Raw genomic sequence first — 15,282 nt, 5'->3', positions numbered from 1 at the left:
TTCGCTCCTCTTTGGAGGCCCTGATCCTTCCCCCCCATTTAAGGTGGGGGCGGAGGAACTGAAGGTTATTGGGTAGGCAGAAGAATTTGGGGGGCTTCTTAAAGGGGCTCCCCATTTGAGGGTTCCCCCCTTTTAATCGTCACTTCTGGAGGTAGGTGTGCCTGGGCTCAGAGAATTCCTGCTTTCTCACTGGGTAGACAGGAAATGAAGCAGGTGAATTTGAGTACCTCGTAGGAGACGAGGACTGGATGACAATAATGAGGCGGGCGCCGGGCGCTTTATTTGTATTCATCTTGTGCAGAATTACTGTTTCTTCATATTTTGTTTTGTGACATCGTCCCACCCCTGAATCGCTTTGGCCTGGTTTTCTGTTTGGCTCCAGTGGGGGAGAGATGTTCTCGGGAGACTTGTAATCATTAAAGAACAGAAGCAGGGAGGCAACTCTGGAGGCTGTCATTATTGGCAGCCCCTGAACTATGCTGATCAGGCATAATTTTACCGGCTTTAGAGGCTGTGGAATCTCTCCTTGTTTGGGGGAAGATGTGGGAGGGCTGATAACAGCTGTTTTGAGTGACTCAGGTATAGACGATTTTAAAGTCAAGCTACGTAATCTCTTGAGAAATCCTTGCTTATATATGAGTGTGTTATTTTGTGCCCTGAACATCAAATGCACAAAGGTTTTGTCATTCAAATTTCTCAAAATGTCTTCCAGCCTTGCAGAGTAGCTCTTCTTTTGATGCCAGTTTCACCTATCATTATGGATGCCTTCGTGATACTAAAAATACTGTATGGTGTGCTGAGTTTAGATACGGTGCAGTCTGTGCCTTACAATAGCTGATTGCGAACAAATAATTGCAGTTTCAGGACCACTGATAGCGCCATTGTCTTTCATACCGGGCGAGGATAAGACAGCCCTAAAAGAAATCTTTATTGGCTTATGTATGAGAAGCTTTAACAGATGGAAGAATGTAATTAATCTTGAAGGATGGGGATAAGAAACGGAAAGCTAAGGAGGTGGCCAGTTTATACCCTGTGGCTTGATAAAAACTGCTTTGTCATTATCAATGTACTCCTGTCATGCTGGACTTGAAATCCAGCTTAATATGCAAGCTGGCTTTTTTTTTTTTTTTTTAAGTAGGCTCCACACCCAACCTGGGGCTTGAAACTCATGACCGTGAGATCAAGAGTCACGTGCTGTACCCACTGAACCAGCCAGGCGCCCCTTTCTGTCTCTCTCTCTCTCTCTCTCTCTCTCTCTCTCTCTCTTTTTTAGATAATGCTGATGTGTTTAGATTCCTTAGGGAGAAAATGGTGTTTTCTGAGAAGTTGGAAGGTTAAACCCTTTAAGGTAGCCTTAGCTCTAGGGTAGTGCTGGGACTCTGAGAGTTAGAAATGGGCAGTAGAGGGTAGAAAACTAATTTCAAGGGAGACATCCTTTATGAGAGGGTAATCTAGGTCTCTTCTGTTTGTTTCCTGACACAAACCAAAAACAGGTTGTGTAGTGTGAACGCCACTGAGTCATAATACCCTGTCCAGGGTATTTAAAGAGCTGTTTGGGAATCCCAGTTCCTGTTTTTAACCTGGATACATTCTTATGTATTGAGATGCCCCAAAGTATTGTCATTTGATCCTGGTGTTGACTGCAAAGGAAGTGACTTTTCATCTGCAGGAGAGGATTTAGTAACAGTCTTTTGCAATTTCTCCTTTCCATCTTTCTAAGCAGGATGTTAAAAATCTGTCTGCAAGGGGTAGAAGATATGGAATGCAAAACAAAAGAGCTTTACTGTGGTGTTGTTTGCTCTTAGCCCTCTTGGTAATATCTGAGGTCATGCGGTTTTCTCTTTTTGCTTTAGGTTGGAGAGAAATCCATACACTCCATTGACTGGCACTTTCTGCCACCATGGGGGAGCTTTTCCGGAGTGAGGAGATGACGCTGGCCCAGCTTTTTCTACAATCAGAAGCTGCTTATTGTTGCGTCAGTGAATTAGGAGAACTGGGAAAGGTTCAATTTCGTGATGTAAGTAGTTGTGGGGCTGCTTGTTGAACGCCTTAAACTCTGTTTTTTCTTGTCATGGCTAATTACCTTATGATGAATGTTGGGTTTTATTTGCAAAAATAACATTATAGGGGCGCCTGGGTGGCTTGGTCGGTTAGGCGTCCGACTTCGGCTCAGGTCATGATCTCACGGTTCGTGAGTTCGAGCCCCGCATCGGGCTCTGTGCTGACAGCTCAGAGCCTGGAGCCTGTTTCAGATTCTGTGTCTCCCTCTCTCTCTGCCCCTCCCCTGTTCATGCTCTGTCTCTCTCTGTCTCAAAAATAAATAAATGTTAAAAAAAAAATTTAAAAAAAAATAACATTATAGCACTGGCTTACTGTTGGTAGAGTGTACATTTCGAGTTGTCTCTCTAGAGGTGAGAATGTTTGTGCCAAAATTTCCATGATTTTACTAGCTCCCCCTTTGCAAATAATCCTACACAATCTCAAGGTAATTGATTGGGATGCGGGTAGAGGACACACCAAGGCTTGCACATTGCTTTTGGCCTCTTTAACACCTGTGGCAGGTTATTTAAAAAATGTCATAGCTCTTCCATACAGTAGGACATGTTTATTACAAAATCTGATGCATCAACGTACAGATATATAAGTAAGCATATACTAAATATCCATTATTTTGAAGCATTATGCTGAGCACTTAGAGAAGATATCTAAAGAAAATCAGCAGTCTAAGTATAAAAAAGTATGCCCTAAGGGGCTTGCAGTCTGCTGAAGAAGGCACAACATACCCTGTTGAAAGGAAAGAGGAGTTAACAGTTCCCTAATTACGCATCTCAAAGCTCCAGGTACTTTCACTGATAGCATTCACGGTAGTTGTGGTTTTACATTCACTAGTGTTAGTAGTTGATTAGTCTCTGTCTTCTACTGTCATCTTAGGATGCTGAAGACAATCATTGTATCCTTTGTGTCCACATACAGGATACTGTCAGCATTTGTTGGAATGAATAGGTGACAGAGGAGTGGTCAGAATGGGGTGGGATTAATCAATATTGGCTTCCTGGAACTGGCACACTGAAATTACACAAATATAGTCCAGTGACATAGTATACTTTTTATTATCTTTGAACCTTCTTATGCCTTCCCTCTTTGAATGTTCTCCTACCTGATTCTGATTCCTTTTCTTATCATCCTGAGGGCTCACTGTTATCTTCCACTAACCTCTCTTATCTTCTCCATCTTGGCTTTCTGTGTCATTATTCCTCAAGCTCTCTCCTCTGCTCTGTCTGGAGAAGCTTGTCCATAGCCACATCTTCCTTTACCACCTTTTTTGATGACCTCATCTATTCTCAAATCTTCCATCTTATTTGTTGAGCCCCAAATCTATGTCTCTGGCCCTGACAGTTCTCAAACACCATCCGTAAATTTACAACTCTCTAAGAATTTTGTCATTTCTACTTCTCATGGTAGCCTGTCTAAATCCCAGCACCTTACCTTCTCCCAAACTATTTCTTCATCCTGACTTCCTAAGTTTGAGCTAATGTATTGATAGTCTTCCAGTTTTCTAGATTTGAGACCTAAATCAAACCTAAGTCACCCTTAATTTGAAACCAAAGGAAGTTGGTCCTATAGTGTCTCCCCCTCCCTAACACCCATTGTATCTATTCAGCATTTTTTTTTTTTTTTTTTTTTTTTGAGGGAGAGAGAGGGTGGGAGGGGCAGAGAGTGTGGGGGAGAGAGAATCCCAGGCTTTCAGTGCAGAGCCTGACATGGGGCTCAAACTCACGAACCGTGAGATCATGACCTGAGCTGAAATCCAGAGTTGGATGTTTAACCGACTGAGCCACCCCTGTGCCCCTCTCTTCAGCATTCTTAAATTTTACTTATGATGTATTGCAATCAGACAAAAAATTATAGGGAATAACATAATGAATACCTCCATTTCTACTGTCTACTTAAGAGATAAACATTCATGTAATTGAAGGCTCCTGTGTAGTCTTCCTGCATGCTATTTCTCTCCCCACCTCCCTACAGGTAACCTCTGCAATGATTTTTGCCTTTTTTTTTTTTTTTTTTTTTTTTTTTTAAGTAAGTCTATGCCCAACATGGGGCTTGAACTCATGATCCCAGGACTGAGAGTCACATGCTCTCCCGACTGAGCCAGCCATGTTTGAGCCAGCCATGTTTTGCTTTTATCATTCCCATGTATTTTTATTTTTTACTCTTGCTACATATGTGTGTATCGCTAAATAATAATATATGCTAGTATGATTTTGCATGTTTTAAAACTGTATGCATGGCATATTGTATGTATCTTTCAGCACCGTGCTTTTGAAATTCATTATTTGTGAGATTTGACCACCTGTTACAGGTAGCATTAGTTCATTTCTTAAAATTGCTATATAGTTATTGTAAGAATATATACAGTTTATAATTTTTTCCTTCTGATGAACATTTAAGTAATTGCAGTTCTTTGTTATTACAGTGTTACAAGGAAGATTCTTGTATATGTCTCCCGGTATACATGTGTGATAGTTTCTCCAGGGCAGTGGTTCTCAAAATTTTTGGTCTAAGGTCCTCTTTACACTCTGAAAACATGATTGAGGATCCTAAAGAGCTTTTATGAGTTATAGCTGTCAATATTTATTGTATTGGAAATTAAAATGAAGATATGTTTAAAATACTTATTTAAAAACTCACAATAATAGGGGCGCCTGGGTGGCTCAGTCGGTTAAGCTGCTGACTTCGGCTCAGGTCATGATCTCGCGGTCCGTGAGTTCGAGCCCCGCGTCGGGCTCTGTGCTGACAGCTCAGAGCCTGGAGCCTGTTTCAGATTCTGTGTCTCCCTCTCTCTGACCCTCCCCCGTTCATGCTCTGTCTCTCTCTGTCTCAAAAATAAATAAATGTAAAAAAAAAAAATTTTTTTTTAAAAATAAAATTAAAAAAAAACAACCTCACAATAATAAACCTGATATGTGTTATCATAAGTAGTATTTTTTTAAAAAAATAATTATATTTTCCAAAATAAAAGAATTGCTTTGCTTTTATATTTTTGAAAATTTCTTTAATGTCTGAATTAATAGAAGGCAGCTGGATTCTCCTATCTGCTTCTGCAGTCATCTGGCTGTGATGTATACCATGAGCCTCTGGAAAACTTCACTGAATATTCATGAGTGAGGATGAAAAAGGCAAATGATGTTTTAGTGTTACTGTGTAAAGAGTATTGATTTCACGGACTTGTTGCTGCTCTGGGGATTATAACTAAGAGGGGCATTGCTGAGCATCCTGTGCCTCTTTAACTGTTAGGTGTTGTGAAGTGCTGTATCTTTGTTGTTTTAATTTGAATTTTCTTGATTAGTACGCTCAGTATCTTTTTATCTGGTTATTGGACATAATGGAATTCATTCCCATGAATGTCTGCTTACTGACTTACAGAATATGTAAAAGTTCTTCATGTATTTTTGGAAGCTAATCTTTTACTAATCCTTTACTGATAATTTGCCTTGTCTTTTCCCTTTGTTTAAAAAAAATTTTTTTTTAACATTTATTCATTTTTGAGAAACAGAGTGTGAGTGGGGGAGGGGCAGAGAGAGAGGGAGACACAGAATCTGAAGCAGGCTCCAGGCTCTGAGCGGTCAGCGCAGAGCCTAACACAGGGCTCGAACTCACGGACCGTGAGATCATGACCTGAGCTGAAGTCAGGTGCTTAACTGACTGAACCGCCCAGGCACCCCTGTCTTTTCTCTTTGTTTATGGTATATGTGGTCACACATAAAATTGTTCTTTTTTGCTTATTAGTATTTTTTCCCTAAATTTTTATTTTTAAAAATTTCAAAGCTGAATACTCTTCAGTCGATTCACCACTTGTTAACATTTTGCTATGTTTGATATAATCTTTTTTACTGCAATGTTGAAGAGTAAGCTGTTTCCTCCTTTCAAGTCCTTATTCTTTTTTTTCTTATTTTGCCGTGTACCTTAAGACCTTTACTAACAGGCAGAAGAAGAGTAACGGCAAACTAATCCTGGTTAGGATTGTGTTCAGCTATATGTAACTGAAAACCCAAGTGATAGGGATGTACTTTCTCATGTAACATGAGGCCCAGCTTCACACTATCACCAGTGTCCTAAGATCATCCTATATTTCTTTTTGGCCATCCTGGAGCATTTAGCTTTTGTCCTCGTAGAGGACCACCAAAGCTCCAGGCATTGCATGCATATTCTAGGCAAGAAGAAGGAAGTGCAGGGAGAAAGGAGTACTTCTATTAGGAGGAAAAAAAAAAAAAAAAACAACCAAAAAACAACTTTCTTAGAAATCCTCAGAAGAGTTTCCTAAGTTTTGTTGACCAGAATTATGGCATAGTCTAGCTGTAAGGGAGTCTGGGAAAAGAGGCTTTTCAGCTGAGCAGTAACTGCCTTAAATGAACATTTGTTAAATTTATTTATTTATTTTGAGAGAGAGAGAGGGAGGGGCAGAGGGAAGAAGAGAGAGAATCCCAAGCAGATTCTACATTTTCAATGCGGAGCCTGATGCGGGGCTTGATCCCATGAACTGTGAGATCGTGACCTGAGCCAAAACCAAGAGTCAAATGCTTATCTGACTTAGCCACCCAGGTGCCCCTGGGGTTTTTGTTAATAAGAAGTAAGGCTATGTATGTGTCACATGGCATTCTTGTCTATGCTCCTGACTTTAAGGGGAATCTAAGTTTGTTTGTTTGTTTGTTTGTTTGTTTCTTTCTTTCTTTCTTTCTTTCTTTCTTTCTTTCTTTCTTTCTTTCTTTCTTTCTATAATCTTTACATTCAATGTGGGGTTAAACTCAATGACCCCGAGATCAAGAGTTGCATGCCCTTGCAATTGAGCCAGCCAGGTACCCCAATATTTCACAATTTTATTTACTTGTTATTTTCAAGTAGGCTACACACCCAGCACAGAGCCCAACTTGGGGCTTGAACTCATGACCCCGAGATCAAGGCCTGAGCTGAGACCAGGAGTCGATGCTTAACTGACTGAGTCCTCCAGGTGCCCTATTATTTCACAATTTAAATAAGATGTTTACTCTTAAGTTTTTAGAAAATTCTATTAAATTATTCAGATTCCTTTGAATTTCTGATTTTCTAAAGTTATTGCCACAAATGATTGCAAAATTTTATTGAATGCCTTTTTCTTCATTTGTTGAGGTTATCATGTTTTTTTCCATTAATCTATTAATTTGGTAAATTACATATCCAGATTTTTTTCCTACTGTCTTTTTTAAACAGCTTTACTGAGATACAATTTGTCCATCCGAAGTGTATGATTCAGTGATTTTTAGTATATTCACAGAGTTCTACAACCATCACCATGGTCAGTTTTAGAACTTTCATTACCCTGACAAGAAATTCTGTCGCCATTAACACTCACTGCCTGTTTTTGTCCCAATGCCCCTCCTCCACTTCTACCCCCTGGAAACCATTAATCTACTGTTCTGTGAATTTGCTTATTGTGAACATTTCATGTCAGTAGAATCCTATAATATGTAGCCTTTTGTGACTGACTTCTTTCATTTAGCATGTTTTCAAGGTTCATCCATGCTTCAGCATGTATCTTTAACTTTCTTTTTTGTATCTATTTTTCATTTGAAAATGGGCAACATCTTAAAGTGGGTGGTTTCAGTATAAGATAGAGCTGTTGCCTATCTTCTCTGCAAAACATACCACCACTCTGGGTTTTAGAGACGATTGAGTGGGACATTTTCCTCGCTCAACTTGTTCAAAATCTTGTGTGACTCATCTGTCCCCCCATCCACTCTTCTCTTTGACATGCTTCTCTACTCTTTAATCCCTTGCCGTTTAACACTTACAGTCACAATGATAGTTTGCATTTTTTTGTTGCCATATTGAACATTTTACATTATTATTTTAGGCATCCCTCGCAGCAACTCTGAGAAGTAGAACCTACTTTTGAATAGTGGAACTTGCCATTCTCATATTATAGACTAGTAACCCAGGCCACAGATGAAAATATCTACCCAAGACACACAGATCTGTACCCCCAGACTACTTTTTCTTAAGTTTATTTACTTATTTGTGGGGGGGGGGGGGGCACACAAGTTGGGAGAGGGGCAGAGAGCGAGGGAGAGAGAGAATCTGAAGCAGGCTCTGCCCTGTCAGTGTGGAGCCTGATATGGGGCTCAAGCCCACAAACTGTGAGATCATGACCTGAGCCAAAATCAAGAGTCAGGCACTCAACCAACTGAGCCACCTGGGCACTGCTGTCCCCCCCCCCAGACTGTCTGACTCTGCTGCCTATGATCTTTTTAATTGAGATAGGCAAAAAAAAAAAAAAAAAAAAAAAAAAAAAAAGTCACCATTTTACAATGTACAATTCATTGGTTTTTAGTGTATTCACAGGGTTGTGCAACCATCATCACTATCTAACCAGAACATTTCATCACCCCTCAAAAAAGCCCTGTACCCATTAGCAGTCACTCCTCATCCTCCCTTCCCCTAGCCCTGGCCAACCATCTAATCTATCTCTGTCTCTATGGATTCTCCAGTTCTGGACGTCATACATAATTGGAATCATACAATACGTTGCCTTTTGTGTCGTGATTCTTCCACTTAGCATATTGTTTTCAGGATTCATCAAGATTGTAGCACGTATTAGGACTTTGTTCCTTTTTAGGGCTGAATGATATTCCATTGTATGCATATACCGCCTTTTCTTTATTCATTCATCACTTGAACATATTGGGGTTGTTTCCATTTTTTGACTGTTGTCAGTAATGCTACTGTAAGCATTTGTGTACAAGTATTTGTTTGATTGCTTATTTCTTTTGGGTGTGTACTTATGGGTGGAATTGCTGGATCATATGTTAATTCTATGTTTAGTTTTCTGAGGAACCTCCAGGAGACTGCTTTTTACAGCAGCCACACCATTTTCGTTCCCAGCAGCAACATAGGAGGGTTCCAATTTCTTCACATCCTCACTGTCACTTGTTATTTTTCATTTAAAAAATTTTTATGATAACCATCTTAATGGCTATGAAGTGGTATCTCACAGTGGTTTTGATTTGCATTTCCCTCATGGCCAATTATGTGGAGCATCTTTTCATATGCTTATTGGGCAATTGTATAGTTGTTGGGTTTTTTTGTTTGTTTTTTTTAATGTAAAATCATCCTTGCAAGCCTATGTAAAGTCAACTCGCTAGTGAGGTGTATTTCAAAAGAATTTGGGGATTCAGTTTCCTAATATTGTATTAGGATTTTTTTCTCTTACACAGTAGACCCCCTCCTTATCTATGGAGGATACTTTCCAAGACCTACCATGGGTGCCTGAAACCACAGATAGTACTAAACCGTGTGTGTGTGTGTGTGTGTGTGCGCGCGTTGTTGTTTTTTACTATACAAATATACATGGTAAACTTTAATTTATCAGTTAGACAAGGTAAGAGATTAACAACAATAATAAAATAGAACAATTGTAACTATACTGTAATGAAAGTTATGTGAATGTGGTCTCTCTGAAAATATCTTTTTCTACTGTACTCACCCTTCTTGTGAGGATGTGAGATGATGAGATGCCAATGTGACGAGATGAAGTGAGATGAATGACATAGGGGTTGTCATGTAGCGTTAGGTTACTGTTGACTTTCTGACTATATGTCAGAAGGAGGATCACTTGGTTCTGGACCACAGTTGACTGCAGGTAACTAAAACTAGAAATAAGAAGGGAGAGACTACTGTATTGATAAGTGATACCGGCTTGTACTTGTCCTTTGTCAAACTATTCTCGCCCTGTATCAAGCTTATACTGGCCGGTCTTATTTGTTAGTTGAGGAGCGTTCCTTCATTTTGCCTCTTTGGAATAATTTTCTAAAGATTTGGGTTTATCTAGTCTTTAAAAGATTAGTACAGGGGCGCCTGGGTGGCTCAGTCGGTTAAGCGGCTGACTTCGGCTCAGGTCATGATCTCGCGGTCCGTGAGTTCGAGCCCTGCATCGGGCTCTGTGCTGACAGCTCAGAGCCTGGAGCCTGCTTCCGATTCTGTGTCTCCCTCTCTCTGACCCTCCCCCGTTCATACTCTGTCCTCTCTCTGTCTCAAAAATAAATAAACGTTAAAAAAATAAATAAATTAAATTAAATTAAATTAAAAAAAAATAAGATTAGTACAAATCATCTTTACACCTTCTAGGCCTGATGTTTTTACTTATTATTTATTTATTATTTTTCTTATTTTTAAAGTAAGCTCTATGCTCCATGTGGGGCTTGAACTCATGACCCCAAGGTCAAGAGTCCCACGCTCCACTACCAGCCAGGCGCCCTTAGGCCTGATATTTTTTAGATGGATATATTTTAACTGTTGAAATTTCTTTACTGATTATAGGCTTATTCTGTTGTTGTTTTTTCCTTGTCAGTCTTGGTAAATTATATTTTTCTAGAAAATTGTTTTATTTATTTCTTTTAATTTATTTATTTTTTAATTTACAGCCAAGTTAGCATATAGTGCAACGATTTCAGAAGTAGATTCCTTAATGCCCCCCTCCCAAAACCCCTCCAGTAACCTCTGTTTGTTCTATGTTTATTATTTTTGCTTCCTTTCCCTTATGTTTATCTGTTTTGTATCTTAAATTCTTCATACGAGTGAAGTCATGTGATATTTGTCTTTCTCTGACTAATTTTGCTTAGCATAATACCCTCTAGTTCCATCCACATAGTTGCAAATGGCAAGATTTCATTCTTTTTGACTGCAGAGTAATACTCCGTTGTGTATGTATACCACATCTTCTTTATCCATTCATCCATCGGTGGACATTTGGGTTCTTTCCATACTTCGGCTATTGTCAATAGAGCTGTTAAAACATGGGGGTGCATGTGCCTGTTTGAAACAGCACACCTGTATCCCTTGGATAAATACCTAGTAGTGCAATTGCTGGGTCATAGGGTAGTTCTATTTTTAATTTTTTGAGGAACCTCCATACTGTTTTCCAGAGTGGCTGCACCAGTTTGCATTCCCACCAGCAGTGCAAAAGAGATCCTCTTTCTCCTCATCCTTGCCAACATGTGTTGTTGTCTGAGTTGTTAGTGTTAGCCATTCTGACAGGTGTGAGGTGGTATCTCATGGTGATTTTGATTTGTATGTCCCTGATGATGAGTGATGTTGAGCATTTTTTCATGTGTTGGTTGACCATCTGGATGTCTTCTTTGGAGAAATGTCTATTCATGTCTTTTGCCCATTTCTTCACTGGAATATGTGTTTTTGGGGTGTTGAGTTTGATAACTTCTTTATAGATTTTGGAGACTAACCCTTTATCTGATACGTCATTTGCAAATGTCTTCTCCCATTCTGTCGGTTGCCTTTTAGTTTTGCTGATTGTTTCCTTCGCTGTGCAGGACCTTTTTATTTTGATGAGGTCCAAGTAGTTCATTTTTGCTTTTTGTTTCCCTTACCTCCAGAGACATGTTGAATAAGAAGTTTCTGCGGCCAAGATGAAAGAGATTTTTGCCTGCTTTCTCCTCAAGGATTTTGATGGCTTCCTGTCTTACATTTAGGTCTTTCATCCATTTTGAGTTTATTTTTGTGTATCGTGTAAGAAAGTGGTCCAGGTTCATTCTTCTGCATGTCGCTGTCCAGTTTTCCCAGCACCACTTGGTAAAGATACTGTCTATTCAATCGGATATTCTTTCCTGCTTTGTCAAAGATTGGTTGGCCATACGTTGTGGGTCCATTTCTGGGTTATTCTGTTCCATTGATCTGAGTGTCTGTTCTTGTGCCATGCTGTAAACATTCTTGTACGAATCTCTGTAGACATGTTTTCATTTCTCTTAAACAAATATCTAGTAGTGGAATGCTTAGTTATGATGTACCTATGTATATGTTTAATTGTATAAGAAACTGACAACAATATTTACTTTTTTAAAGTAGCATTTATCACAACAAATTGCATCTATTAGTTTGTGTCTGTCTCGTCCATGGATCTGATAGCTCCTCAAAGCTTGGACATATCCTTTTGTACTTATAACAGTGCCTAATACAGTAGTGTATATATAGTGCTCCATAAATGTTGAGTGAGTAGCTATAGTTCTTTATTGGTATTACTTTTATGGAATTTATCACATGCTCTTGTTGGTCGTGTGTATTTTTTTTCTTTACTAGATTTCAGGCTTCTTAGTAAGTAGGAACTTGTTTGTATTTCCCAGAATATCTGTCACATTGCTTTGAAAATTACTTGTGATGTATGAATGAATAAACCAGCCTGTCTGGTAGGAAGTGAAGATCCTGGGACAGAAGAATAAAAGATGTTTGCCTTTTGTCTCTTCTGATTGGGAGGAAGAGAAGGAAAACTGGGCAGAGCTTCTGGTATACATCATTGCTCAAGTTTTTGGCTGGGGGAGCTCACTGAGACTTTGGCCTGGGAGGACCATCTTGTACCTTGGTGCTTTGTCTAATTTGCCTCCATTCCAATAATGTGGTGCCACAGTGAGAGAGGGGTTTTTATCTTCAGTTGGTGTGATTGGCCCTGAAGCAGGTTATATAGGGCAGTAGACCATTTTTGCATCGTATGATTGCATCATACACTGACACAAAATTAGGTTTCACTTTGCAGAATGCGTTGCTTGTGACACAGAGGAAATAGATGCAGTATTTAAATATTTGGGGAGCACCTGGGTAGCTCAGTTGGTTAAGTGTCCCACTTAGGCTCAGGGCATGATCTCACAGTTTGTGAGTTTGAACCCCACATTTGGCTCTGTGCTGACAGCTCAGAGCCTGAAGCCTTCTTCAGATTATGTCTCCCTCTCTCTCTGCCCCTCCCCTGCTAGCGTGCATGTGCACACTCTCTCTCTCTCTCTCTCTCTCTCTCTCTCTCTCTCTCTCTCAAAGATAAATAAACCTTAAAAAAATTTGTTTTAAATATTTGGTATTGTGTTCTTATTTTGCAGTTAAATCCAGATGTGAATGTTTTCCAGCGGAAATTTGTGAATGAAGTTAGAAGATGTGAAGAAATGGATCGAAAGCTTCGTATGTGCATTTTGGTCCTGTATGATGTTCCTATAACGAGTCATTTGTCTTAAATTAGAGATGCTAGTCCTCTTAACAAAACGAGAAAATACTACAGGAGAAAAAGAAAGGAGGAATAGTCTTGGGATCTTGATATTAAGATGAATTTCTCATGTACAAGTAGATTTTATGGTATTGGGGCTAGGTGGTGCTTAATGGAAACTTTGAGACGACAAGATTACAAGCTGAACACATTGGTTATTTTTTATGGGAAGGGTTTTACAGCTACTGCTATAGCTATTGCATTATAGAATTCTGAGAGACAGGACTCAGACCACTATTTTTATTTTATTTTTATTTTATTTTATATGTTTTTTAATTTAAAAATATTATTTATTATAATTTTTAAAGATTTTATTTTTAAGCAGTGTGGGCTTAAACCCACAACCCTGAGATCAGGAGTTGCACATTCCACCAACTGAGCCACCCAGGCGCCCACCATCTATTTTAGATATCAATATAACCACCTTTTAATTTGAGCTTTTTGTGAAGGAAGAAACTAACACATTTATTAGGGTACTGTTGAGAGTTGGGGAGTTCATAAACTTTATTTCATTCATTCCTCACAATATTCCTTCAGTTGGGTATTACCTCATTTAATAAATTAGGAAGCCAGGCTGCCTGGTTGGCTCAGTCAGTAGAGCATCTGACTCTTGATCTCAGGGTGGTGAGTTTGAGCCCCACATGGGGTGTAGAGATTACTTAAAAAATAAGTATTAAATAAATAAATAAACGGGGAAACCAAAGATCAGAGAGGTTAAGTGACTTGCCTGGGAACATAAGCAGTTGTACTGGAACCAGTATTTGAATCCAGGTTGTTCTCTCTGGCTCTGAAACCCGTGATCTCACTACTATACTATGCCAGCTTTTAGTTAGCTGATTGGTGAATTTGGTCCCCGCACTAAAAAAGTTACTAGTTGTCACTTTTCTCTTCTGGTATTTTAGGACCTTATTCCGTGTCGTGCTTTTTGGGTTTTTGTGTTGTTAAAACTGATCTGATTGTTTTTCAAGTTTAATGAAACCCTTTTGATCTGGAGCTGTCTCACGAGTTTGCTAAATGTCAAATATTCTATTGAATCACCCTGTTCTGTAACTCTGTCCTACAACAGTATCTACAAGCAGAACCATCATACTCTGGGGCAGTAGTTGCACAGGGTGGAGAACTGAAGCAGATGAGGTCCAGTTTTAAGATCAAAAGAGGAAAGGAAGACAGTAGTGGGATGATAATCCTCTCTGGGGTAGCTGCGGTTGTTATAGAGTGTGCAGTGGAGGAAGAGGAACGTGGAGAAAAAAAGGATTTACATGTTCTGCTTCTTTTATATGAGAGTATCTTTCTGGGAATGAAGCTCTTTTTAGCCAGGTTTGGGGTCTTATTTTTTTTCTCAAATACTGGCAATTCCAGGCCTGTGCTATACATGAATATTTTGCTTCTGTCATTTTAGGATTTGTTGAGAAAGAAATAAGAAAAGCTAATATCCCAATTATGGACACTGGTGAAAACCCAGAGGTGCCCTTCCCCCGGGACATGATTGACTTAGAGGTAAACAATTCTTCTGAGGAAGCCAGAAGTTTCTTTCTACTTAAGTGCAGAAATTATTTTCCTATGTGGGTGGACAGTAGAGGAATTCTTGCTGTCCTTGTCCACATTGTCTCTTGCTTGTAAATATCTTGTGAAAACTTACTATACAGCACTATCATGCCACCAAATAAATGTTTACTGCCTTGTCGAAACCTTATTGGATTAACACCAATTTATCTAGTAATTTATTCATCTCATAGACTAAATGAATAACCAGTAGAGTTTTCAGTATTTATTTTTTTCCATCCAAAGTCCCCTGAGAAATTCAACTGTGTAATAGAACCTATAGATAAAGACAGATGATGTTAAGCAAAAAAATTTCATAAAGAAAATTGCCCTGGTAAAATCACACATTTGCTGGGTAGATATAAAATTATGTTTGAACCATCAGGGTGGCCAAGAGTTCTGTGGGATGGATGAATTCATCCGTCTTTCACATCAAGCATATTGAGCTTAGTTTGAGTTAATAGTTTGATTTTATTTATTTATTTACTTATTTTTTCTGTAGGCCAATTTTGAAAAGATTGAAAATGAACTGAAGGAAATCAACACAAACCAGGAAGCTCTGAAGAGAAACTTCCTGGAACTGACTGAATTAAAATTTATACTTCGCAAAACTCAGCAGTTTTTCGATGAGGTCAGACTATTGTTTCTTTTAGTATTTGAGCAGCTGATAT

At 39.0% G+C, this 15,282-nt stretch overlaps 1 protein-coding gene across 8 annotated transcripts in view; it reads left to right on the top strand.

Moving 5' to 3' along the window:
* Nucleotides 1–15,282, top strand: part of ATP6V0A1 (ATPase H+ transporting V0 subunit a1) — a 55,511-nt gene that overhangs the window by 300 nt on the left and 39,929 nt on the right. For 7 of the 8 annotated variants that reach the window (XM_019435406.2, XM_019435405.2, XM_019435401.2 and 4 more), the window contains exons 2-5: nucleotides 1,854–2,017; nucleotides 12,909–12,987; nucleotides 14,469–14,566; nucleotides 15,114–15,242. In XM_019435406.2, the coding sequence (XP_019290951.1) occupies nucleotides 1,901–2,017; nucleotides 12,909–12,987; nucleotides 14,469–14,566; nucleotides 15,114–15,242 (423 nt within the window). In that variant the 5' untranslated portion in view covers nucleotides 1,854–1,900. Of the gene's footprint in view, nucleotides 1–133; nucleotides 152–1,853; nucleotides 2,018–12,908; nucleotides 12,988–14,468; nucleotides 14,567–15,113; nucleotides 15,243–15,282 lie in introns of those variants that run through there. The other variant, XM_019435399.2, reaches the window with a different exon arrangement.

Source organism: Panthera pardus, unplaced genomic scaffold (assembly GCF_024362965.1).
Source record: "Panthera pardus isolate Hobbes unplaced genomic scaffold, ASM2436296v1 HiC_scaffold_3, whole genome shotgun sequence".
Lineage (NCBI taxonomy): Eukaryota > Metazoa > Chordata > Mammalia > Carnivora > Felidae > Panthera > Panthera pardus.
The sequence above is the reverse complement of the archived record's forward strand: the minus strand, read 5'-3'. Positions and strand labels throughout refer to the sequence as shown.